Source organism: Sus scrofa, chromosome 3 (assembly GCF_000003025.6).
Source record: "Sus scrofa isolate TJ Tabasco breed Duroc chromosome 3, Sscrofa11.1, whole genome shotgun sequence".
Lineage (NCBI taxonomy): Eukaryota > Metazoa > Chordata > Mammalia > Artiodactyla > Suidae > Sus > Sus scrofa.
Genome location: NC_010445.4, coordinates 25,492,862 through 25,519,692, shown reverse-complemented (window position 1 = coordinate 25,519,692; position 26,831 = coordinate 25,492,862). Strand labels below are relative to the sequence as shown.

The 26,831-nt window shown below is 50.2% G+C and overlaps 1 protein-coding gene across 2 annotated transcripts; it reads right to left on the bottom strand.

Annotated features, from left to right (window-relative positions):
* GP2 (glycoprotein 2) lies at window positions 1,483-23,160 on the bottom strand. 2 transcript variants are annotated; one of them, XM_005662102.3, is made up of 11 exons: window positions 22,303-23,160; window positions 20,995-21,170; window positions 16,971-17,411; window positions 15,433-15,549; window positions 13,825-14,042; window positions 12,908-13,056; window positions 11,307-11,552; window positions 9,933-10,095; window positions 8,655-8,739; window positions 6,895-6,939; window positions 1,483-2,832 (listed from the first exon to the last, which is right to left on the bottom strand). In XM_005662102.3, exons 2-11 carry the CDS (start codon window positions 21,068-21,070, stop codon window positions 2,774-2,776), a joined length of 1,599 nt encoding a protein of 532 aa, XP_005662159.1. In that variant the 5' UTR covers window positions 21,071-21,170; window positions 22,303-23,160; the 3' UTR covers window positions 1,483-2,773. The 2 variants fall into 2 exon arrangements, with proteins under 2 accessions (XP_005662159.1, XP_003124619.2); XM_003124571.4 differs by lacking the exon at window positions 16,971-17,411 and having other exon boundaries at window positions 22,303-23,159.

The window sequence follows — 26,831 nt, the reverse complement described above, 5'->3', positions numbered from 1 at the left end:
TTGTCTGTGACCTACACCACAGCTCAAGGCAATGCTGGATCCTTAACCCACTAAGTGAGGCCAGGGATCGAACCCACAACCTCATGGTTCCTAGTCGGATTCGTTAACCACTGAGCCACGACGGGAACTTCTTGAATCTCCTCTGGGTCTCCCAGTTCCAAAGAGCCTTCTGAACTCCTGCTGATCAGAGAAGGATTTCAAGGATGTTTCAGGAAAAGTGGGTTTATATCATTGAGCTTGGGCCCACCATTATCTAGTGGCTGCCAAAACACACACGCATGTGCGTGAACCCACAAATACACGGGCACACGTGTGTCTGCACACACACACATATGTAGGCACAAATACCCAGGTGCACATCCTGCCACAATTCTGAGGTGGGTAATTAGCTGTCATCGCAGAGCATCGAGGGCCATGCAGGGAGGCAGTGTGGCAGGCACTAAAAAGCACCTATTTCAGGAGTCCCTGCTGTGGCACAGTGGGTTAAAGGATCTGGCAATGCTGCAGCTGTGGCATAGGTCACAGCTGTGGCTCAGATTCGTTACCTGGTCTGGGAACTTCCACATGCCACAAGTGTGGCCAGGAAAACAAAACAAAACAGAACAAAACGTATTTTAAATTTAAGCAACCCTGGATTTCCCATTTGTGGCTCAGCAGGTTAAGAACCTGACTAGTATCCATGAAGATGCAGGTTCGATCCCTCGCTCAGTGAGGTAAGGATCCAGCTTTGCCATGAGCTGCAGCGTAGGTCACAAACTCGGCTTGGATCTGGCGTGGCTGTGGCTGTGGTGTAGGCCAGCAGCTGCAGCTCTGATTCGACTCTAGCCTGGGAACTTCCATATGCCACATGTGCAGCCCTAAAAAATAAATAAATACATGAATTTAAGCAAACCTGAGTTCCAGTCTTGGAATCTGTCACTACCTCACTGTGCAACCTTGAGCAAGTTACCAACATAGCTGAATCCAAGCTTCCACCTCTGTAAGATGGGACCTATGGCCTGTGGACCAAGCTATAGCCCTAAATAAATGACAGGCATGGGCTCCCTGTGTGATGATGGGTCCCTTAAGTCTCCCTGTGGCTCATTTCCTGGGGATCTTGCACTAGCCCAGCCCCTCTGCACCGCAGGGGAAGACAGCTAAGCCCTCTAAGCTCCTTTGAGATCCATTCCTAACACACCACCTCCACTGGAGTGTAATAGCGATGAAGCCTCTGGACTTCCTAGGAAGCAGTTCCTCCCAGGAACCCCTCTTTTAAAGAAGCCACTATCATAGTGGCCTTTGGGACCTTCATGCAAAGAACAGTCCTCAGGGTGGCCCCGGTGGCTATGCTGGTGCTAGATGAGCCTGCTCGCCTGGCCTCAGTGATGGGACCAGGTGAAGCACTCGGACGCGGGCAGGGAGATGAGCTTCGCCGTGTGTTCTTTGGATGTGGGATGCCAGGATGCCAGTCAGTGTCTGTGGTCCCTGAAAGGGGAACTGATATGAAGCTGCAGCATCCGCATTTAATCAAGGATGATGGATGGACAGGAAAAGCTAGTTTCACAGAGAGAGGGGGAAATGAAGGGGCCACACAAAGACAGAGGGTGTGAAGGCTGCATGGTTCCAGGAAGAGCGACGGATGGAAAGATCCACAGACTTTGATTCCTCGGGGTTCACCTATAAGCAGCCAGGCTGTGTCTTCTGCCCTTGGACTTCATGCTCCTGTATCGTTCTAATCAATTCCCCTTTGGCCTGAGTCCTTTGGAGCAGGTTTCTGTTTCTTGCAACCGTAGCATCACGGGAACAGCGTGGCACATTGGCAAGTCCCCTGCTAGCAGATGAACAGGCTCTGCCCTGGGAGCCTGGCCCTGATCCTGTCACTTTCCCTGAGGCCAGCTTGGAGGTGCCTCCTGCACGGCTGTGGAAAGGCAAAGCATTGCCTGCCTCTGGCATTTTGGTGGAGGCTTTGTGAGGGTTCATGAAAGGCTTCCAGAAAGGGACTTCACCCTCCCCCAGCTCTGCCTCTACAACCCCATGGCAGAATTGATGCATGATTTTATACTGGGAGTCCCTGCTTAACTGTCCAGAGCAAGGGTATCAGTATTTATAGCTAGAGGTGTGCTCTGGGGTGACAGCATCTCTGCACCCCAATCGAGCAGTTCCTCCAGCATCCAGATCCCAAGGGTAGGGGTCTGCGTAGTTCTAGCCACGTCAAAGCGAGTCTGTGGTGTGACGGGGCACAAGGGAGCAATGGGGCCCAGTGTCCCCTGGAGCAGCATCTCCAAAAGGGGCCCCTTTGCAACATGTTCCGGTGGCGATTGTTGAGACCGTGATGGAAACACATTAGAGGGAGCAGGGCCAGAGCTAGCACTGGTCTGTTCAATTCAACAGCAAATCAGAGAGGGGATACTTGGGAAGACAGGTACCTCGAGGTACCTCTTTTACAAATTCACCTCCCGGCCCTTCGCCGCAATGACAAGGAGAAGCATGGGCTGCACTTGTGGCCACAGAGGCGCCCAGCCCGTCTGCTTTCAAGATCCTGCTAATGAATGAGGAAGGCAGGCCAGGCCAGGCGACAGGGCCCCCACCACGAGAAAAAGAGGAATGCAAAGGCATTGAGAGTATCAAACAAAAGAAAGGTCTTCTTTGGCCCCAAACCCCGCCTGGCCCGGAGTCTGTGAACACCAAGACCGCCTGTGTGATGCGGAGAGAGAACCGGCTGAGCTGTAGGGTGATTGGAAACCATTGCCAGAGCGACGAACGGGAGCTTCAAGGCCCGATGCCAGTGGGGCTCTCAGAACAGCGCAGCCAGGAGAAGAGGCAGGAGGAGCATGGGCCAGGCCACCAGGAACCCTGAAACACAAGGGAGGACCGTCAGGGGCTGGGCTTTGGAACTCAGCAGCCAAAGCAAGGTGACATGGCTGTCTTCCACCTTACAGGGATGACAAAGGCAGAGTCGCCTTAATATCTATTTGGGGTTCCAGCCCGGGGAAGGTGGCAAAGGGTCATGTGACAGGGGCAAAGGTGTCTCAGTACCCAACAGTTCCATTTGCCCCTGGGCACATTGGAAGGCACTTCCCTACCTCCTTTGCAGGAAGGTGGGGCCCTATGACTGAAGCTGGCCAGTGGAATGTGGGTAGAAGTCATATATGCCACTTCTAGGCTTGGGCCTCAAGATGTCCCACATGATTCTTTGTGCTCCCTCGTCTACCCTCTAGGGACCAGAGGCAAAGGATCCAAGAGAGGACTTTCAGGGAACGGTGGAGCTGCCAGAAGTTAGCAGAAGGTAGGAACCTGAGTTCCTGATGACCACAAAGGTACAGAATGCATCCTCCAGTAATTTAGTGGGAAATAAACTCTTGTGTTAAAAGCATAGGTAGTTGGGGGCTGTTTGTCACAGCAGCTAGCATTACATTTTCTGACTAATACTGAAAAGGAAGAAAGACCCAGAGGGTTAAAAGCACTACTTCTGAGGCCTGACAACTTTGCTTAGAATCTCAGCTCTGGGAGTTCCCATGGCAGCCTAGCAGGTTAAGAACCCATCGTAGTCTCCATGAGGATGTGAGTTTGATCCATGTCTTTGCTCAGTGGGTTAAGGATCTGGTATTGCCGCAAGCTGCATTATACGTTGCAGATGAAGCTCAGCTCTGGCATTGCTGTGGCTGTGATATAGGCTGGCAGCTGCAGCTCTGATTCCACTCCTAGCCTGGAAAATTCCATATGCCGCAGGCATGGCCGTGGGGGGCAGAGGGGATGGTTGTGGGACACAGCACACTGTGAAAACCATAGGTGCCCTCTTGTGGTGGTCTGCCACCACATTGGAGTTAGATGGATTCCCTCCATTTCCAGAAGGCTCCAGAATCCACCACCCACTGAGAAATTAGTCAGTTTGGCACAATCTCTGGTAAAGGCAGGCTGTTCCAGGCACTGTGCTAACCTGAAGGGCTGGAAGAAATGAATGTGATTGAGGTCCTGGCTCCCAAGCTGCTTTCAGTCTGAGCCCTAACCTAACCTCCCCTCTCCAGGGAGCACTGCTTTTCTGAGCATTGTCTGAACAATAGCCCTGAGTATAGAGAGGACATCTTGGGCTTATTTGGAAACTTATTTTATTTTATTTATTTATTTATTGCTTTTTTCAGGGCTGCATATGGAAGTTCCCAGGCTAGGGGTTGAATTGGAGCTGTAGCTGCTGGCTACGCCACAGCCACAGCAACTCGGGATCCTTAACCCATTGAGCGGGGCCAGGGATCCAACCCCCATCCTCATGGATCCTAGTCAGGTTCATTAACTGCTGAGCCACAAAGGTAACTCCCTGGAAACTTTTAGACTGTTATCTCGTCGGAGCTTTGACAACGGATAGGATGTTTTCATGTCTTAGTTCACCAATATAGGCCATTTTGGAGTTAGTAAAATCTTTTTTTTTTTTTCTTTTTCCAACACCCCTGCAGCATACAGAAGTTCCTAGGTCAGGGATCGAATTCAAGCCAGAGCTTCGACCTGCACCATAGCTGCAGCAATGCCAGATCCTTAATTCGCTGCACTAGGCCAGGGATCGAGCCAGTGCTTCCACAGAGATGAGCTGGACCATTAGCCCACTGCACCACAGCGGGAACCCCCTAGGTTAGTGAAATCATAATAGCATTGCTTTCGCTTTGGTCCATGATGTATTTCTTAGATTTGCCTCCCTGTTAAAAGCTGCGTCACCCATTAAAACCCCATTCTGATGTTACCCTTGCTGAAGTTCTCTCCTGACCTTATCCAATACAGCTCATCACTCTTCTATGTTGCCCCTTCTGCACTATCCACTTGCTTGTGATTCATTGCCTGTCTCTTTTTTGCAATTGTTCATTTTTCCCACGGGACGTGTTCCTCTAATGTTTGGACACCTGGCTCCTTTTTCTCATTTAACTCAGACATCACCTCCTCTGAAAAAATAGTTTTGACCATTTATCCATTCTGATATTCATTCTTCCTTCCTATCTTGTTAATACAACCATCAGATGTGGGTTGGGGCACATGGCCACCCAGGATAAAGACTACATTTCCCAAAGTCCTTTGCAGGCAGGTGTGGCCATGTGGCTAAGCACTGGCCAAACAGATATAAGTGGAGGTAAGAGATGTCCGCTTCCAGGAATGTTTAACAGTCATTATCTTCTTCCACGTTCCCTCCATCTGCTGTCTAGATAAAAAGACTGGAGCTCTGACTTCCATCTTGGACCATGAAGATAGTAGGGGGGTGAGCTGGAAGGAGGCTGGATTCTTTTTCTTTTTCCCTTTCGTGAGAACCCAATCCCAACTAATATATGTGCCATGAGTAGTTCCCATCATAAGGTAGCAAAACAATTGCTAAAAATTTCACCAATTAGTGACTCAAGAGAAAGTCCCTGTTGAGGGGGAAATTCTCTGGCCAGTGCAATGATTCAGGCCTTTAAGTACAGGGGGGATGGAATTATTATTGCTTTATAGTAAGGCTCTATAGCAGAAGGGTAAGAAACTGAGGAGTTTTAATTGTTAGGGCCATGGGAGAGACCAGAGGGTCTCTTGTTTTTGTTTTTGTTTTTTTTGGTTTTTGGTTTTTTTTTTTCTTCTCTTTTTACAGCTGTCCTCACAGCATGTTGAAGTTCCCAGGCTAGGGGTTGAATTGGAGCTGCAGTAGCAGGCTTAGTCACAGCCATAGCCACACCAGACTCAAGCCACGCCTGTGACTTAGGCCCCAGCTTGCAGCAATGCCAGATCTTTAACCCACTGAACAAGGCCAGGAATCAAACCCTCATCCTCACTGAGACAATATCAGGCTCTTAACCTGCTGGGTCACAGCGGGAACTCCCAGAGGGTCTCTCTTTGGTAGCTGGCTTATAAGAGGCCCATATCTCTGAAGAGTAGATATGGCTGAGAAGCAAATTTGGGCTCCCTGTCATTCCCAGGCTTACAAGGTGGTTGAAGACCCTGTGAAGGCAGCTCTGCTACAATGTCCAATGTCAGAGCCCTGGTTGGAAAAACTGGGGGACTGAGATGCATGGGGAAGTGGGGAGAAACATCCAGATAGAGGTTTCCAAGGGTTGGGATTCTTCTGATAACCTGAAAAATGCCTTCAGAGCCTACCTCTCTTTATTAGGAGCTAGCCTTTCCCCCTTCCCCATCCATGAAGAGAGGCTGGATCCTCTTTTTTGTTTTGCTTCTTAGGGCCACACCCGCAGCTTAGGGAAGTTCCCAGGCTAGGGGTCCAATCAGAGCTACAGCTGCCGGTCTACACCACAGCCACAGCAATGCCAGATCCAAGCCACATTTGTGACCTCCACCACAGCTCACAGCAATGCCAGATCCTTTCACCCACTGAGCAGGGCCAGGGATCGAACCCACATCCTCATGGATACTAGCCATGTTTGTTATCGCTGAGCCAACATCAGAACTCCCGAGAGGCTGGATTCTGGATAACCTCGTGGTGCTACTCGCCCCGGATTGCCTGCCTTCGGACTTCCTTTATGTGCGAGAGAACTAAACCTCTATTACTTAAGGCATTATTTCCCAGGCTGGTAACCTTCTATCACCTCATTCTCTCCTATTTCTAAATTCCCTTGTTAACTTTTTTGGGTCTCACGCCCAACTGGAACCCAGTCTCCATGGGGGCAGGCTCCTAGCTGTCTTGCTCACCATGATAACTTCAGTACCTAGAATAATGCCTAGCACACAGTAGGTGCTCAGTAAACATTTCCTGTCTAATGGCCAGCTCTCCGGCTACCCTGTGAGGGTCTCTAGAGCCCATCTAGAGTCTGAGTCACTTCGGGGTCTACAGGTGCGGGCACAGGACCTGGCACAAGACCTGGCACAGAGAAGAGGCTACATAAACACGCACTGAATTGGAAAGAAGGAGAGTTGGAGGCAGGGCTGGAGGAAAGGCAGGAGAAAATGACGTACCTGCTGCGCTGGGGGTTCCGCTCATGACGCCAAGAGACTGGGCACCTGGAGGCGAGAAAAGAAGGTGAGGGTTCCGTTGAGAACAGCCCTGTGGCCATAGCTGCTGTCACTGACAGCCCACCTTGTGGAAGCATCTTTAGTTTAGCAGGTACCTTTCTAAACATATTTTCATGCATTTGAAACCTCATCCTCCTGACCGATTCGTGAGCCACGTGTTCTTATCCCTCTTTGACAGATGAGAAGCCCAAAGCTTGGAAGGTCTGTAAGTGGCAACGCTTGGAACCCGGGTTGGTCTGATTGCCGAGCATCAAGTCCCTGACCTCTCCGGCTACTCTGGGACAGCACAGGGGGTCTCAAGCAGAGGGCTCAGTAAAGGGACAGGACAACTCCGGGCAGGGGCTTCTTCAGGAGACAGCCTCAGTTTACTCATCTGGAGAATGGAAGGGGTGAAAGCGCCTTCATCCTTAGGCTGTTGAAAGCATGCCATGATAATGCACAGAAACGCACAGAAATGTGTTTGGCACGGTGCCAGTCCCAAAGTATTACTGCTGCTGTTACTGTTATGACTGTTACTAATGATACTGCATCCTAATTCCTCTAGGACAAAAAAAAAATATGCTTTCATTTCTTTAGCATTTTTTTTCTTTTTTTTCTTTCTTTCATTCATTCTTTCTTTCTCTTTTTTTCTGTCCTTTTGTCTTTTTAGGGCCACACTCGCAGCATATGGAGGTTCCCAGGCTAGGAGTCCAATCAAAGCTGTAGCCGCTGATCTACACCACAGCTACAGAAACTCGGGATCCGAGCCACGTCTGCAACCAACCCCACAGCTCACGGCAACGCCAGATCCTTAACCCACTGGGTGAGGCCAGGGATTGAACCTGTGTCCTCATGGATGCTAGTTGGGTTCATTAACCGCTGAGCCATGACAGGAACTCCTTTTTTTTAATGGTGGCACTCGTGGCACCTGAAAGTTTCCAGGCCAGGACTGAATCTGAGCTGCAACCTATGTCACAGCTGGGACCATGGCGGATCCTTTAACCCATAGTGCCAGGCTGGGGATCAAACCCTCATCTGCACAGAGACCTGAGTGGCTGCAGTCAGATTCTTAACCCACTACAGCACAACAGGAACTCCTCTTTGGGTGTCTAGATACTACCATTCCAGTGGGAATAAAAATCATGACAACACTGCTAACCTGTGGGCTGGGTGGGTGAAAATTTGGGGAGCAGTTGGAAAGCTTCCCCTCCATCATGTCCCAGAATATAGGAACTGGATTTTGGGAAACACAGTCATTCTCCAGAAGATGAAGTTGGTTTAGGACTTAGACTTCACCTCAAGGCACTGAGTTATGGGGACCTGGTAGGAGGGGCTCAGGAAAAGGACACACGCCTTGGGATCAGACTGAGCTGGGTTCAGGGCTAAACTCCAGCTACTCAGGAGTCAGTGATCTCGGTCGTGTTATTCAGTCTCTCTGAGCTTCAGCTTCTCACCCAGAAAATAAATGCAGTCAGAAAAGGATTAAGTGATGAGTTGGCACATGTCGAGAGCTTAGCCTGGTTTGTAGCCCCCAGGAAGCCCAGCGTGCATGGCAAATGAGAATGTCATTAGCCAAAGGTCCTCTTGGAAAGACGTGTTCCCCAGCAGTGGGGGCACAGAGGGAGCAGAGAAGACCCTAGGCGGTCAGGCTGGTGACCCCACGCATCTGCGTGAATGATCAGCAGTTGGCATCTGGTGTGGTCACCACTGACCCGGCCACTTACCTCTCCGGGTGATGGGTCCCAGATCTAGAACCCGGGCTGGGTCGATAGCTCCTCCTTCACCGCGGACTTGGCTATTTGAGCAGGACTGTGGGGATGAAGAATTCTCATTGAATCAAAATGGAAAGGCGGGGTTCCTATCCAGACAGCTCCTGCAACCCGTAGCTCTGGCCCAAGAATGGGGTCCCACCCACCATACGGCCCTAACTCTGATGCTGTGGTTTTCTCAGTCTAGAGAATTCTCACTGTCCTGCCAATGAACCTGGGTCTGCATCTCCTCTCTTTGAGTGGTCTCATTTGGGACAAATGATGCCACCTCTCTACTATTATTAAATAGTGTCCTCCTGATTTTGCTGGTGAAAAGGATGTAGGTATGCAATACACAGGCACCTAGTAAGCACAAAACAAAAGCCAACTCTTAGCAGGCAGCGCCAAATCCAGGTTCCCAGCACATGCCCCACAGTCACACCTTGGCCAGGGCATACTCCAGCTCTGATACTTTCTAGCTGTGAGGCGCTTGGGAAGGGGACCTCTCTGAGCCTCAGGTTCCTCATCTGTACAATGGAGTTGATAAAATAATCTACATAGGGAGTTCCCGTCGTGGCTCAGTGGTTAACAAATCCAACTAGGAACCATGAGGTTGCAGGTTTGATCCCTGGCCTTGCTCAGTGGGTGAAGGATCCGGCGTTGCCGTGAGCTGTGGTGTAGGTCGCAGACGCGGCTTGCATCCTGTGTGGCTGTGGCTCCGGCATAGGCTGGCAGCTACAGCTCCGATTCGACCCCTAGCCTGGGAACCTCCATATGCCATGGGAGTGGCCCTAGAAATGGCAAAAAAGCCAACAAATAAAAATAAAAAATAATCTACTTAAAGGGTTTCTGGGAGAATTAAATTAGATAAGGCAGAGAAACGTTTTAGTTCAGTGCTTGACACAGAGTAAGCCCTAAAAAAAGTCAACTATTATTAAAATCATTGAAGATGCGTCTTGTGTCAAGGAAATCTAACGGACAGGCTTTTTCATCTGATCTGTTTCCTCAGGACATGATAATTGCTCACATGTGGACTTTTCGAGGCTTAAAGTCCATCCATCCATCCTTCTTTCTTCCCTCTCCTCCTCCAGTTCTCCTTCCCTCCCTTCCATCCATCCAACCATCCATCCATCTCTCCATCTCATCATCCAGCTGGCTTTCCTCCCTGTCTTTCCAATAAATATATATGGAGAGCCTCCTAGGTACCAGGCCCCATGTCAGGGACTGAATAATTCATTCCGAAGAGATACTCACCGGCTGGCACTGTTCTTTAAGGAACTCGCAGAGAGAAACCTCACAATGCAGGAAAACTAGGTCATAATTTCCAGCAAACATGAACATCTGAACCGAGAACCGGCTTTCTGAAGATACTCCATTCTCTTCCACGCGGATAGTGGAATCCCGTTGATTTGGGCAGCTAAGAGGGTGACAGGGGCAGGGATCTGACTTCTAGAAGAGCTCAGGGGCCCCAAGGCCCTAGGCTGCATCTTTAATCTGTACCCAGTCTAAAAACAGCATTGGAAGCATTAAAGAGCATTCCTGCCCAGGTTTTCTCCATTTTAGCAACACAGACTTTTATGCCTCCAGGCTTCTTCTACAATGGTACCTACAAGCCCACAAAGTTTCAGTTTGGGGAGAACATAGGCCATGGAGTGAGACAGACCGATTTCAAACTCCAGCCCAACCCACTTTCTAGCTAAGTGAACAGGAGCAGACTACTTAACTTTACGGAACCCCACTTTTCCTTTCTTTTTTGCTTTTCAGGGACACACTCGAGGCATATGGAGGTTCCCAGGCTAGGGGTCGAAGCAGAGCTACAGCTGCTAGCCACAGCCACAGCCACAGTAATGCAGGATCTGAGCCGTGTCTGCGACCTACACCACAGCACACGGCAACGCTGGATCCTTAACCCACTGAGCGAGGCCAGGGATCAAACCCGCCACCTCATGGTTCCTAGCGGAATCGTTAACCACTGAGCCACAACGGAACTCCTGAACCTCATTTTTCTTAACTATAAAGTAGAGAGAGGAATTTGCACTTCCTAGGGTTGATGTGAGCTTATAATAATAATATAATATATATATAATACAATAATAGTAATGGGATAAACCATGTTTTCTGCTTATCACACAGTGCTTGGCACACAGCTAAACTCAGTGATAAATATTAACCAGTGTTATTCCCATGGTTTGAATCGTGATCTAGGGCTATACATTTCCCTTTGTTTTTGCCAGTTAACAACATTCAATAATATTTTGTCTCAGAACCCTTATGCTTTTTTTTATGCTGATAAATCAGTGTTCATATCTATCTAAATAGTCCATCATTACTTAAGCACTCCCTTATTTTTGAACTACGAACATATCATCCAAGGCATAAAAGATACTGAAATGAAAAAGAATTGGCATTTCTTTACCCTGCCCAGCTATTTTGTATGAATGCTTTGGCTCAGATATCAGGTGTGATCTCTCTGGGTTGAAAGATGTATGGCCATCACAAGTCATAGGAAATGATTTTCCAAAGGCAGCAAGCCTGTTCACATGACTGCCAGGCAGGAAGAAGGCAGGCGTTTTCCTCCTCACCCCAAACCTCATTCGGACCCACCGACAACCCCAGATGGTCCGGTACCTGTTTCTGATGATGAAATATCTCACGGGGTCAGCCCTGTCCCCACTGGGCGTGGCATAGCAATTCCTCAGCACCAGGTTGAAGTGGGAGGTGTCTCCTATCTCCAGGATGGCACCCACGTAGAGCATGGACTCCACGGACAGCACGGCTGCAGCCCCTTCGTACGGATACGTGTAGTTTGGGTCTTGGAAAAGGGCCATCCGGACAATGAAGTCTCCCGCCCCGTCCACACTGATGTTCAGGGAGCTGAGAACAGGAAAACCACAGGAGTGGCAACGTCAGGTTTTGACCAGGGAGGACAAAATCAATCAAGCCCCCACTTGTGTCAGGGTATGAAGTCCGAGACACATCTTTTTTTTTTTTTTTTTTTTGTGGGTGCAGATTTTGGTTTTATTCCAATTGACCAGTCGTGTAGAGTAGTATCAGATACAGGTCTTTCAAAACCCTCCACACAAACCCCATCACTGATAATTCAACTGTTTAGCAAAGGCGGGAAGGCGGGAACTCCAGCCTCGTATTCCCGATACCACATGGGCTCTCGGTGCAGCATGCAATCCCCAGCAAGGCCCTCCGGAGACACAGCTTTGATGCCTAAATGAAGCGTTCAAATCACGTATTCACATCAAGCGCTGACTATCTTCTAGGCATTAAACTGGACAAACAGAGGTGTCTGGCTCCAGGATGTCTCCCCATCCTTCCAGCATCCGAGAGCACCCATTTCTCCTTCACTCAAGGAACCCCTCCAACTTCTCACGTGTGGGATCAGGACCAAAACATAACCCCAGTTCTGTGGGTTCACAGTTGTTAGCAGCGAATCCCTTCCCTGCACCCCATAATCTTCAGTGACACGCCAATTTGAACGAGATGGATAAAATGGCTTTCACATTTATTTTTAATGAACCTTGGGCCCCAACCTATGATATCTGAAAACTAGAAAATGAACTAGAAAACGCTGAACTCCTAATTGCGTTCATCTCACTTGCAAATGATTATTGATATAATTCATTCGTTTAATGCCATTCTTCCTTAAGATAAATGAAATTGTCCCACTTTTTTCCCCTCAGCATATTTAATTAACAGTTTTGCGTTGCTGCATTGCTTCCCAGTCATAATCTTTAATATCCGCAGAGGATGCTATGCCTGCCTCGTTCAGGGCCAACTTCCTAATCAATGTAATCAACGCATATTCGCGGGATGAACAAGCGAAGGAATGGAACGGGCTGCTCCTGAAGGAGGTAGGCAGCATCCTACCGACATCAGAAACCGTGTGTCAGCGTTCCCATCGTGGCGCCATGGCTAACGAATCTGACTAGGAACCATGAGGTTGCAGGTTCGATCCCTGGCCTCGCTCCGTGGGTTAAGGATCCGGCGTTGCTGTGAGCTGTGATGTGGGTCACAGATGAAGCTCGGATCCCGAGTTGCTGTGGCTGTGGTGTAGGCTGGTAGCTGTAGCTCCGATTCAACCCCTAGCCTGGGAACCTCCATATGCCGCAGGTACAGCCCTAGAAAAAAAACGAGGAAAAAAAAAAAAAAAAAAAGAACGAAACTGTGTGTGAAGTTGGTCAGGGTCGTGGGTCCAAGGGTCAGGGTGGGCACCGTACCTTACGATGGGCTGCAGGGCAGTCTGGAGGCTGACTTTCATGTCCAGGGGGTACGCGCACTGGAAGCCGATGCTGAGGATGGTGTCTCTGATGATGAAATTGTTGACCAAGGAGAGGGTGTTTTTGTAGATGGCATGGGTTTGGTTTCTCTTTGGCATAAAAACAAGACCACACACATGTTTGCATGGACGCGGGCACAGGTGCACCTGGGACTCAGGTCTATGCGACTCCAGAGTCAATGTTGCCAACCACGCTGACAAGCTGCCCTCTGATCTCAATGGGCCTCCTCCCCCAGGGGCACTGACTCGTTATGGGAAGGGGCTGGGGGATGAGGAACCCAAATCAAAAAGGAGAAGAAGAGGAGTTCCCGTTGTGGCTCCGTGGTTAACGAATCCGACTAGGAACCATGGGGTTTCGGGTTCGATCCCTGGCCTTGCTCAGTGGGTTAAGGATCTGGCGTTGCCCTGAACTGTGGTATACGTTGTGGTGTAGGTTGCAGACGCGGCTCGGGTCCCGCGTTGCTGTGGTTGTGGCGCTGGTCGGCAGCTGTAGCTCCAATTGGACCCCTAGCCTGGGAACCTCCATATGCCGCAGGAGCGGCCCTAGAAAAGGCAAAAAAAAAGGGTGGGGGGAGAAGAATAAATTGTTGGCCCTTGGGGACAGTCAGGAACATGCTTGCTTCTCTTCGAGGCCTTCCCACATCAATCATCCTTAGGTAAAATTGTCTTAGTCACAGAGTTTCCTGAGCTCAGGCATTAGACCTCTTCTAAGCTCTTTCCTGGAACAGCACGAAGTGGTCCCTCACCCCTCGTGGCCCAAAGAGGCTAAGCGACTTGCTTAAGGTCTCACAGCTCCTGAGAGAGGCCCCGCCAGCCCTGCCCCAAACGGGGGCAGCAGTGGGGCAAACAGCTGCTCACCTCCAGGACGTTACCACAGGCACCAGCCTGCGCAGGGCTGACCACGGAGATCCAGTTCCCATCCTGTCTTTGTGTGGCGCTGCTGCAGTTCCAGTTCCGGTCCTGCAGGTAGGCGCTGACCGAGTCCCCGAAACCCAGGCCTCCCAGCAGGCACTTGTCCACCGACACTTTCATCTCCTTAGCCCCACAGTCCAGCTGAGGCTGCAAACTGTTGACATCTGGAAAGTCAAGAGCGAGGTAGGTGGGGTGGACAGGGGTCTGGAAGCAGTGGGCACAGCCCCCGCATGGTGGCAAAGCCCCCGTGCCCACCCCATTGGGAGGCTGGGGACACTGGAAAGGGCCTGGGACCCACGCGGAATTCACACCAGGGCTTGCAGTAGGTGAGGCTGGCAGAGACATCCCTGGTCTGAGATTTCCAAGCATACTGTGTGCAGGCTTGGCGAAGCTTATCATGTCTGGTGCCTGTGGGGGCCCAGAGCAGGCCACCCTAAAATATACCTGACAAGGTATTGACTATTTTATTTGTTTGTTTGTTTTTTGTTTGTTTGTCTTGTCTTTTCTAGGGCTGTACTCATGGCATACGGAGGTTCCCAAGCTAGGGGTCCAATCGGAGCTGTAGCCACTGGTCTACGCCAGAGCCACAGCAATGCAGGATCAAAGCCGCATCTGCAACGTACTCCACAGCTCACAGCAATGCCAGATCCTTAACCCACTGAGCAAGGCCAGGGATTGAACCCACAACCTCACGGTTCCTAGTTGGATTTGTTTCCGCTGCACTACAACGGGAACTCCAATGGGTATTTTTAATTCTTCTCTTACCCCCATTTTACAGATGAGGATAGCAAGGCTCAGAGAGGGAGGGTATTGGTCTTATTCCAGGCCCTGGAGCTACAACCTGGCAAATCCAGACCTGGCACTGGCATCTTCCTCTGTCCCTCATATGTACTCTGCAGTTATTTGTTTTCTTTTTTCAGAAAACTTAAAAAAAATTTTAAATAAAAAAAAAGTTTTTAATGTTTTTTTTTTCCTTTGGCCACACCCATAGCATGTACAATTTCCCTGGCCAGAGACTGAACCAGAGCTGCAGCAGTGATTTTTTTTTTTTCTTTTTACAGCTGCACCTGCAACATGTAGAAGTTCCCAGGCTAGGGGTAGAATCAGAGCTGCATCCAAGGCCTACAGCACAGCCATGGCAACACCGGATCTAAGCTACATCTGCAAACTACACCTCAGCTTGAGGCAATGCCAGATCCCTAACTCACTAAGTGAGGCCAGGGATCAAACCCGCACCCTCAGAGAGACAACAGCAGGTCTTAACCTGCTGAGCTACAAGGAGAGCCCCATGAGCCTGCAGATATTTGAAAGCAGTTTCCACCCTTGCAGAGTTCTCATCCTCAGGACCTTTGTCGCTGTTCATCAAACCCTCCATTCCAGAGCTGCTTCCCGAGGCCATGGTCCGGTGGCTGACCTGGAAATGTGTTCCATCCTTGCCAAGCCACTGGCTTCCAGCACTCACATGTCCTGACTCAGTGCCACCGCCACTGACCTGGGTTCACATCTCGTCCTGACCCCCCTTGCCCTGCCAGCACTGCCCTGCCAGCCACTCACCCGAGCTGTTGAGGTCCTTTCTGCAGAAGCAGCTCCAGGTGCCATTGTCAAGGCGGCATTCCTCCTCTGGGCGGCAGGTCTTCTCACACTTGTTCTCCACGATGGCAGTGGTGGGGTCTAGGGCGGGGCACAGAGAAAAAGCATCAGGACCCAGAACAGGGCAGGCCTGAGGCCACCAAGGCCAGCCTGGTCTTTTTACAGGGCTTCCACAGACTGTCTTCTTTTTTTTTTTTTTTTTTTTTTTTTTTTGTCTTTTGTCTTTTTGTTGTTGTTGTTGCTATTTCTTGGGCCGCTCCCGCGGCATGTGGAGGTTCCCAGGCTAGGGGTTGAATCGGAGCTGTAGCCACCGGCCTACACCAGAGCCACAGCAACTCGGGATCCGAGCCACGTCTGCAACCTACACCACAGCTCACGGCAACGCCGGATCGTTAACCCACTGAGCAAGGACAGGGACCGAACCCGCAACCTCATGGTTCCTAGTCGGATTCGTTAACCACTGCGCCACGACGGGAACTCCCACAGACTGTCTTCTAATGTCATTCTCTGTCATCCTACAGAAGTCCTGCCAGAGGTTGTGTCATGCTTGGTGGAAGGGTCAAACCTCAAACTCCAATGTCCTGACTCCCAGTCCAGGGAGGTGAGAACCCTGGAGCTGCCAGCTTCTAACTTACTACGCCATGTGGCAGATGCTGTTCCAGTACTTTCCATGCATCCACGCATTCACTTCAGGTGGTGACTGCGGGCTGTGGGAAAGCATTTCGATGGTGGAGCAGGGGTGCCAGGTTCAAATCCAGCTCCACCTCATTCCGACTCTGTGATGTCAGAAGAACGGCTTGACATCTCTTATGTCCCAAGCCATCATCCAGACCAATCTTATAAAGCATCTGTCTTAAAGCTGGTGAGAGGAGTGAGTTAATGGCTTCAAGTGCTTAGACTAGGAGCAGGAAGGAGAGCATGAGCTGTGATTTTTCCCTCTGTCCATTTTTTTTCAGATCAGAAAACCAAAGCTCAGAGAGTGACACTGCCCAAATGAAATCTAAATGCGTTCTGAATTCTTTTTTTTTTCTTCCTGTCTTTTTGTCTTTTTAGGGGCTCACCCACGGCATATGGAGGTTCCCAGGCTAGGGGTCCAATCGGAGCTAGAGCTGCTGGCTACACCACAGCCACAGCAACGTGGGATCTGAGCCGCGTCTTCGACCCACACCACAGCTCATGGCAAGGCCGGATCCTTAACCCACTGAGCAAGGCCAGGGATCGACCCACCACCTCATGGTTCCTAGTCGGATTTGTTTCCGCTGCGCCATGATGGGAATCCTGTTCTGAATTCTTAATATTATGCTACCCACATGGAGAGATGGAGCCGGAGAATCCACTTGGGAATATGAATTTCTGGCTTTCCTTGAACCCCTGGAAGGTCTGGCGACCCTGGGGTAACTCTCTCATTGGACAATAAGGAGGCAGTTGTGCCCAGTCCCAGATCTGCTGCACTGACTCCAGTGGCCCCTGGAGGCATCACTGGGGACCCCCACCCCGCTCACCTGTGCAATATCTCAGATTACACTGGGGGGTGCTTTCCAACCGGTACACGTGGTACCCGCCCTGGCAGGCCTTCGTCAGCACCTCCGTCTTCCAGAAGCAGCAGTTGCCGCTCCAGTGGGCACAGGCGGTTCGGTTGACGATGCCCTCCCCGACGGTGGGGTGGGTGCCATTCAGCCACAGGGGAGCAGCTGTCTGGCATCTGTACACGGGGACACAGTCTACCGGCATCTTCTCTCCTCCAGTGCCCACAAAGCGGTACCAGCCGTGCAAGTCTTTGTCACAGTTCTCGGCTAATTCCGCATTCTCTGTGCTTCGGGAGGGATCGTCCAGGAGGGTGTAATTCTTGCAGGGGTCAAAGCAGTGCTCGGCCTCTGGGGTGCCAGGGGCTCCGCACTCCAAGACCTGCTCGTAAGAATTGGCTTTGGTGGGGTTTTGGGGACCTGGAGAGGAATGGTAGGCTTAGGTTTACTGAGAAACCCCAGAGCCTACAGGATTTTTACTGCCCCCCAACTCCCCAACTTGGATCTCAAAGGGCTAAGGGCCCTAAACCAGGCAAGAGGCGTAGCATCATCCTTTTTTTTTTTTTTTTTTTTTTTTTTTTCCTTTTTAAGGCCATACCTGCAGCATAGGGAAGTTCCCAGGCTAGGGGCATGCCAGATCCTTAACCCACTGAGCGAAGCCAGGGACTGAACCCTCGTCCCTATGGGTACTAGTCAGGTTCGTTTCCACTGCGCCACAATGGGAACGCTAAGGTGTACCATCCATTAATTAAACACCAGCCTTCATCCTTTTGGGGTCAGAATGAGCCCATTGTGTGTGGTATCTTCTAGGCATTAAGCACAGCAGAGGGAGTTCCCATTGTGGCGCAGCAGAAACGAATCCAACTGGGAACCATGAGGGTGCGGGTTCTATCCCTGGCCTCGCTCAGTGGGTTAAGGATCAGGTGTTGCCGTGAGCTGTGGTGTAGGTTGTAGTGCAGCTCTGATCCCTTGTTGCTATGGCTGTGGTGTAGGCTGGCAGCTAGCTATACCTCTGACTGGACCCCTAGCCTGGGAACCTCCATATGCCACAGGTGCAGCCCTAAAAAGCAAACAAACAAACAAACAAATGAACAAACCATACAGCAGGAACTCTGCCCTGCACAACCCCAGGGGGCCTTATTCACACTGAGCTTGATGGCTGCCCTTGCTCTGGAGCTGTGTAGTGCTCCCTGGTGTGACCAAATAGGGGTCCTATCTGACCAATATTTGTTTTTCTCATTGTAAATGTAATATAGACTTATGGCAAAAACCTCAAGGGTCATTACAATGAATACAGTAGAAATGAACGTTGCTATCACCCCTTCCATTCCCAGGAGTAATTGTAAGCCTGTTGCACAGGTTCCTGACTCTTTCTTTGCATATGTTTAAAATACAGTTTTTTACAAAATAAAAACATGCCTTTAATGGCAGACAGTTTTTCTTTTCACTTGTCTTTTTTACTTAATGTCTTAGACCTTTTTCTGTTATCAGTAGCTGAAGCTTTAACATAAGATTTCTCCATCTCAGCACTTGGAGCTGGATGATTCCATGCTGGGAGCTGTAGGATGTTTCCCAGCAGCCCTGGTTCCATCCACTAGATGCTGATACTATCTTCCTTTCCAGACCTTCCCGATTGTTCCCTGAGGCGCAGAATCACCCCCCATTGAGAGCCCTTCATCTAACGGGATTGCTGACCTCGTGGTTTTTAACAGGTTCAGGGACTTTGATGTGTGAAGAGGCGGAGAGGTCAGGCAGAAGCAGGGTGGAGGGAGGAGGAAACCACAAGCTGGTCGGTCTGGGTTTAAATCCAGCTCTGCACCTGCGGACTCAGTGACCTTGGCAGGTGGTTTAACTCCCCTGAGAGTCATCTACAAAACAACACCTGCGAACTAAGGGCTCCAAACTTCATGTTCCCACACCTCAGGGCATGACGTATGTCATGCCACTCGTGTGCATATGCCACTCATATGTTCCCCTGTCCTACTGTTTCTTTCATCTGCTTCTGTCAATGACCCTTTTTATAAATTCCTACCATCCCAAGGAATAATACCTGTGATCCCAGATTCTTTTCTAAGTAATAGGAATTTTATTAAATGATAATGGTTAATGTGAAAATCCTTGCTTCACATTGAGACATGCGTTACAGAGAGAATGTTAATGGCCAATAGCATCAGCTCAAAATCTGAATTCTCTTTTTTTTGGGGGGGAGGTCTTTTTAGGGCTGCACTCTCGGCGTATGGAGGTTCCCAGGCTAGGGGTTGAATGGAAGCTGTAGCCTCCAGCCTACACCACAGCCACAGCAACGCCAGATCCGAGCGAAGTCTGCAACCTACACCACAGCTCATGGCAATGCCAGATCCTTAACCCCCTGAGCAAGGCCAGGGATCAAACCCGCAACCTAAGGGTTCCTACTCAGATTCGTTTCCACTGAGCCACGACGGGAACTCCCCCCAAATCTGCATTCTTAAAGAATTTTTTAATCGCTATATACTTTTTTCATAGGTATTAAAAACATAACTGGTACATCATACCTATGGGGGACGGTATATCTTGCACTATGATGCCTTATTTGGGGAGATAAAGCTTTAATAGATTGTTAGGAGATTAAACGAGATAATAGGTGTAAAATGCCAAGCATAGCACTGAGCCTAGCGGTTCCAGTTAGTTCTATCCTCTAGCTCTGAGACATTGAATGTATGAGTGCCTGGATTATGAATTAAATATATGCGCCAGGATCACATCACACTTTTTTTTTTAATACATAAGTTATTTAACAGGTGCCCCTGATTGCTAGGGTTCTGTCTGTCCCAATAAAGCGGGGATCTTTAGAGAGACTGTTTCATTTTTTTAAAAGCTTTATTGAAATGTAGGTGATGGGAGTTCCCGTTGCGGTGCCGTGGTTAACGAATCCAACTAGGAACCATGAGGTTGTGGGTTTGATCCCTGGCCTCCCTCCGTGGGTTAATGATCCGGCGTTGCCGTGAGCTGTGGCATGGGTCGCAGACGCAGCTCAGATCCCACATAGCTGTGGCTGTGGTGTAGGCTGGTGGCTACAGCTCCTATTAGACCCCTAGCCTAGGACCCTCCATGTGCCATGGGAAGCAGCCCTAGAAAAGGCAAAAAGACAAAAAAAAAAAAAAAAAGAAAAAAGAAATATAGGTGATGGACCCAGGGCTGGGACTGGTATTAGCATTCTGATGTATATGGAATGACTGGCCAGTGGGACCTGCTGTATGAACTATTCTACAATAATCCATGTGGGAAAAGATTCTGAAAGAGAATGGATACGTGTCTCTGTGTAACTGAATCACTCTGGTGTACCATCGAGGGACTTTTTAGAAAAGAGATTTTCAAGCTTGCTTGGGAACATGCTTGTGTTAAGGAAAGGAGTCACCGCACTTGTTATTCTTGGCTTATTTCCTGCCCAGGCTGTCTTTTCCCATGGGAGGCCATGTGCTGAGTCCCTTCAGCCCCCTCCACGGGGGACGTGGGCAGAAAACGTTCATCCTCATATTGAGCCTGAGAACCCTTCCTACAAGCCGCTAAGATGCCCAGAGGGATCTCTGGAAGGACCACAGAGAGCTCCCTCCATCTAGTGCTTTCATGTTGCAGGGGAGCGACCTGATTCCGAGGAAGAAGAAACGCTTGCCCAAACAAGAGCTAGCCGCTTGCCAAAACAAGGCACAGAGTGACCAGGTGATCCGTGCTCTCGGATCGCCCCCATATCCGGGCAGGGGAAGTTATGTTGACGGGCTCCCACTCTCCTTGGAGGGGGCGTTTCTGATTTGGCTCTTGGAGAGACTGTGCCTGGGATTCCGGTTGGCTTCTCTCATCTCTTTTCCCTTGACGTCTGGCTTCTGCGCCTTGGCTTTCATCCCGCCCCAGTCTCCTCACTGACCCTGAACCCCCTTCTCCACGTCCGTACTCGCTCGCTCGCTCGCTCGCTCGCTCGCTCCCCAGGTACCCAGGGACATCGGAGATGCCAGGTGAGCCGGGCACTCACCTTGCTGCTCCGCAGATGCCAGGGTCAGAATGCAGGAGGCCAAGGCCAGCCCCAGGACGGGAGCCATGCTTCCCATGAGCTGAGACAAGGCGGGTCACTCAGCAGCCTGCACACTCTCCATGCAGTGGGCGCAAGAGACAGGCCCAGATACAATCAGGGCACCTGAGGTCGTTCCCCTGTGTTCGGGGGTAAGAAGGAAACACATCAGTGCGGGCTGTGACATTACTAAGCCCCTCGCTCACTTAAGGAGGGGAGGTATTATTATCGCTCTCATTTTACAGATGACCAAGCTGAGACTCAAAGTCAATTAAGCCCAGAAATATTTCCTGAGCCCCCTCCTATGCGCGAGCTCTGTGCTGGAAGTGAGATGGCTTTGCGTAGGCCCGTGTTCTCAGAAATGCACCGATGGCTTCCTTCATGAAAGGAAGGGAAAGGAGCTGGTAGAACAGGAGCAGGAGACTTGCCAAGGGCATGAGGGGGACAACAAGAAAGCCAAAGGCAAGCTTAGAGCCAGCCAGCACGGCAGAAGGTCCCAGAAGTTCTCAGGTCGCTTGCTACTCAGGTCAAGTAGAGGCTCTTGGAGACCGGATGGAGGAAAGAGTTACGGTGCCGTAAATGCCTTCAGACAAAAGTAACAGCTTCCCTACCTTAGTTTGGTGCATCGGGCACTATGTTAAGAGACCCCCAAGTGCCCTCTGTGGATGTCTGTGCTGGGCAGGGCGTGAGACCCTGTCAAACTGAGCCATGGCCGGCTCCTAGCATGGCAGGGTCTGGTGCATGAGATGTGCTCAATAAAAGTTTAAGGGATGAATGAATAATATTTCAGGAGGGAGAGGGTCGAAACAAAGGGCCATGAAGCGCCTGCCGACACTCAAATAAATAACATTGCCTCTTCTGGGAACGCTTTCCTCATTGGGATAATCTTTAGATAACTTGGCGCAACCTCTGCAAGATCTGCTTGGCGATAGAGGTCTGTTTCTGGAAGGGCTATCGTGAATATATGCTGAGAGAGCATCCCGGACTGGGGATTCTGAGAGATGAGACCCAAAGGAGATGCTTGTCTTTCTGGTGGGGCATCCAAGGACCCGGGTTTGGGGGGCGGGGTGCAGCTTTAGGCCTGGAGCAGCCAGTGGCTGGGGTCAGGGCCAACCTGGACCTCGAGTGATATCTGGAGCCCTCAGCCAGAGCCAACGTCCAGACTCCCTGCTAGGTTCTGCGTGCTTCCAGAAACAAAGAACCCGAGCAATTCCAGTGGGTCAGGGGATCAGGGGAGGCCCCCAGGATCAGGGGAGAGGCTGCAGAGCTTACCTGGGGGGGTGAGAACAGAGCGTTCCTCCTCCTCCAGCGGTGGGAATGCAAGCCTGCTGTGGACCGTCCTTTTATTCCATTTCCCACTCATGTGACTCTCCACGATTGGTGCAGAGGTGTGGCTGGAGTTAACCTCTCAGGCGTCCCCTGGGCTGCCTGGGTGTAGGTAAGATAAACAATGTATCACAAAGGCTGGTGAAGGAAGGCCCCTTGGCCACGCACACACCTCCCCCCACAATGGCAACCCTCCTAGCTGTCTCTTCTGCATGCAAATGCTTCTCTCTAAACAAGGGCAGCCTGTACTGAACGCTGGTCACACTGGGTGCTTTGCACCCGTTACTTCTCACATGTAATCCTTAGAATAAACGAAAGACGCTGGTACCATATTTATCACCAGAAACAAGCACGAATCAAAAGAAGCTTAATACCCAAGGGAAGTGGAGAGAAAGCAAACAGACACTTGTTTGCACAATGGATTGCCAATTGTACCTTGTGTTCCTAGCGAATCACCTCAGAACACTTCTGCTTCTGTCTGGATGCCACTCAGCTTAAAATCGGTCAGAGCAAGGGAATTAGGAAGGGAGAGGGGGCGGGCGTTTCTCATTTGGGGCGCATAGAATCTACCCAACTTCACATGCTCCGTGTTGAGGAGTCTGGGAAGGGCCAGTTTGGGGATGCGTGAATCAGGGACCAGCAAAGGAGAGTCTAGGCCAATAAAATAAGCATCAGAAGAGCCTTTTGAGAGGTTGGCTTCCTAGAGATTGGAAGGTACAGAACTGAGGGGAAGCTGAAGATCTCAGACTTTTACTTGGTGGTGGTAGTGGTGGTGTTTTAGGGCCGCACCCTGGCATATGGAAGTTCCCAGGCTAGGGGTCTAATCGGAGCTGTAGCCGCCAACCTGTGTCACAGCCAGAGCAACACAGAATCCTAGCCTCATCTGTGACCTACACCACAGCTTACAGCAATGCCAGACCTTTAACCCGCTGAGCGAGGCCAGGGATTGAACCCACGTCCCCATGGATACTAGTTGAGTTCGTTAACCTCTGAGCCACAACAGGAACTCCTGAAGATCTCAGACTTTTAAACTCTTGGCTTAGACCTGGCTTTTGTGGCAAGGTAGCTATCAGAGAACTAATAAGTAGTCGAAGATTTAGCGGAATAAATGGCCGCTGCTTTTTCTGTGTTCCTCTGGAGCGCTTCAAGGAGCCAAAGCTATGAGATCCGGGAGCATGGGAGGCCCTGGCATCGGTAACACCTTCCCGCTAACCCTCAACCTGGATCAAGAAAAGGTGGCACAAACCACCTTCTCTACTCTTAGTGCATTTGGAGAAAAGTCCCCTAAACGTGGAACTTAGAATAGCAACAAATGCCGAATTGGGGAGTTCTTTTAATCCCACAAAGAGCTCACGGATCCATTGATTTGGGCCAGGTACTAACCCCAGTCGCCCCAGTGGCCAATCTCAAGCTTCTCCATCCTTTTAAACAGTTCCTGCGACCACCACTACCGACTCTGTCTCCCACTTCCTCCATTCTCAGCAGGTGCCTTGCATCCTCCTTGAAGAAAATGTAAGCCATCCCACTTGACCTCCCTCAATTTTGCGTGTTTCCCCTAGAAACATATGACCATCCACCCCCATCTTCCACTTCCTCCCCAAGTCCTGATAAGGCGATCGTTCCCCTTTGCAAACACAGCTCCTCCATCCCACTCTGACTTCTCCATTCCAGTTGGAGGCTTGTGGCTAAAGCTGCCCTGCCAAGGTCACCTCTTCGGCGAGTCCGCTGGACGTTTTTTCTGGAGCCCCATCACTGGAGCTTTTCCTTGCTTCCTCCAGGTGCTCTGCATTTCCTTGCCTCCCCTGTTACCAGTTGTTTTTTTGATTCTCCTCTACGTGTCTGGACCCTTGTGCTCTGTCACTGTCCTTATCCTGTTCCTCCATCTTTCCTTGAGACCGCTGGTGGGTCCCATTTGTCTTGTCACTCTGCGGACTCTCCCTAGAAGGTATCAAGTTAGCGCATGGTTTCAAGTACCATCCATAGGCTGGTGAGTTTCAAATCTGGTATCTCCCTCCCTGACTGCTCCCTTGAACTTCAGAGCCATCTGAAGGCTGTGATGCTGGAGGCGCCCTGAAACTTGGCAGGTCCAAATCCAAACTCATCAATTCCCCTCTCTCCTTCCTCACTGAATAATCTGTCTTCATCAATGATGCCACAGCTCATCTGGTCACCCAAGCTGGAAATCTGGCTCCCTCCCTTCTCCCTCAGCCTCCCGTTTCCAATAATCACCAGTCTTTCAAATACTCTTGAGCCTTTCCTTTCTTCCTCATCCCTTCTTGGTCAACCTTAATTCAGGTCACTACCCTCTCTTAGGAGGGTGATTTTAACCACTGCCAATTGGAGCTCCCTGCTTTCCTTCTTGTCCCCTTTGATTCTGTTATGTCCCTGCCGCCAGATGCCACAGCATCCCCCTCAGCATTAGGCCCCACCCCCTGCACGCTAGGCTTCCTGGGGTCTGAGCCCAGGTCCCACCTCATCCACAGCTTCTCCCCACCCACGCTCTGCCCCAGCCTATCTGGGGGTCTCTGAACTCCTCCCCTTCCAAACTTTTCTATACGCAATTCCCTCTGCCTGGATCATGCTGTTCTTGGCCTCCTGTTGCTTATCACTCAGGTTCGCCTCTTCTAGGAAGTCTTCCCTGAATTCCACAGGCTTGCTGTGCTGCTCTTCCATGCTCTTCTGCCTCTCTGGGCTGATTGTGGTCACACAAAATTGCCCACTAATGTAATCTGTCTCCCTCTGAAGGCTGTAAGATCTTTGCAGACAGGGATCCTGTCTTTACAGGTCTAATCAGCACATAGTAAGTACATGTGGAATAAACAGATGGACCAAATCAAATAGGTATGCTCCAGTCCCTTTCCTGTATGGGATGTCTCCAACTTATGATGTCCAAGTCTTAGGGAAAGCTTGGTGGAGAGACACACATTCCCGTCTCAGGGCCTTTGCACTTGCTGGCCCACTGCCTGCAATGTCCTTCCTCGGATACCTCCCTAGTTAATTTTCTTACTTCTCTCAGCTTATACTCATCAGAGAGAACTTCCCCAACCGTCCTATATAAAATAACACCCTTGTTTTTCCCCCCAAAGTTCTTATCACCCCCTCGCGATATATCACATAGCTACTGTTTAAATGTCTCCCCTTGCTCTTTACCAGCAAGGGCTCTGTTCTGATCACTGGAACTTTCCCTATTGCCTAGAAAAGTATTCAGCCTTGAATTCATGCTCAAAATATCTGTCGAATATTGAGTTGAACTATCTCATAGCAAACAAGAAAGGAGAGAAAACTACAGGAAAAGAAAAGGAAGAGAGAGACAAAAGGACACATTCTGATGGGCTTTTTCCTTTGGCCCTTGTTTTTACCTTTATGTTCTGCTGTACTTGAGTCAAAGTACAGATGTTTGTGCACATGTCACCCAGGGCCAATGATCAGGGACATCCTTCCACGAAAAGCTCTTATGTAAAGGCAGCAGGCACGGGGATTGGTGCGTGTCTGCCTGTGATAAGAGGTTCCTTAACTCGAGATACGCTGTCCCACAGCCCCCTGTTTGCTGATACACACGTGTGGTTTTCCCTGGGATTAGTGGGCAGGGCCATGGTTTCTTCTGGAAAGCCACAGCTGGGGTCCAAGGAGCAGCTGGCATCAGGGTGGACATTTCCCATTGGCATCAGCTTCCTCTGTCCATGTGATGAAGCAGTCAGAGACCTTAGAGATATCTGGGTACCAGGGGGCCAGCAGAGCCTCCTGGAGACTCACCCCTTGCAAAGTATCCCCGTTCAATGGGGGCAATGATGTGATTTCTGCTTCTGCTACCAAGTCCCTAGAAATAGGTCTACCCCTTCTGCATTGGCAGGGAGAAGGGCAAAGGATGGAGCAGTGCCTAGGATGGGCCAGATAAGTCACCTCTAAGGATTTTAAGGCTCCTGAAGACAAGGCTATGTCTGTCTTGTTCTTTTTTTGTTTGTTTGTTTGTTTTTTGCCATTTCTTGGGCCGCTCCCATGGCATATGGAGGTTCCCAGGCTAGGGGTTGAATCGGAGCTAGAGCTGCTGTCCCACGCCAGAGGCACAGCAATGCAGGATCCAAGCCGCGTCTGCAACCTACACCACAGCTCATGGCAACGCTGGATCCTTAACCCCTGAGCAAGGCAGGGATCGAACCTGCAACCTCATGGTTCCTAGTCGGATTCGTTAACCACTGCGCCACCACGGGAATTCCTGTCTGTCTTATTCTTATAGGTCTTAAGATTCTTATAGGTCTTTTCCAGCACCTAGCACAGTGCCTGGCACATACTGGGTGCTCAAATAAATGTTTCTGAAAAACGAAATGAACCCTGTAAGGGTATCCTTATGATCTTCATCATATAGAAGCAGAAGCCTCCTGATACAGCCTCCTTTCCTGCAACACCTGACATGCTTATAATTACTTGTTCATGTTCTTTTTCTCCTGCCAGACCTTAAGTTCCAGGAGGGGCAGGAA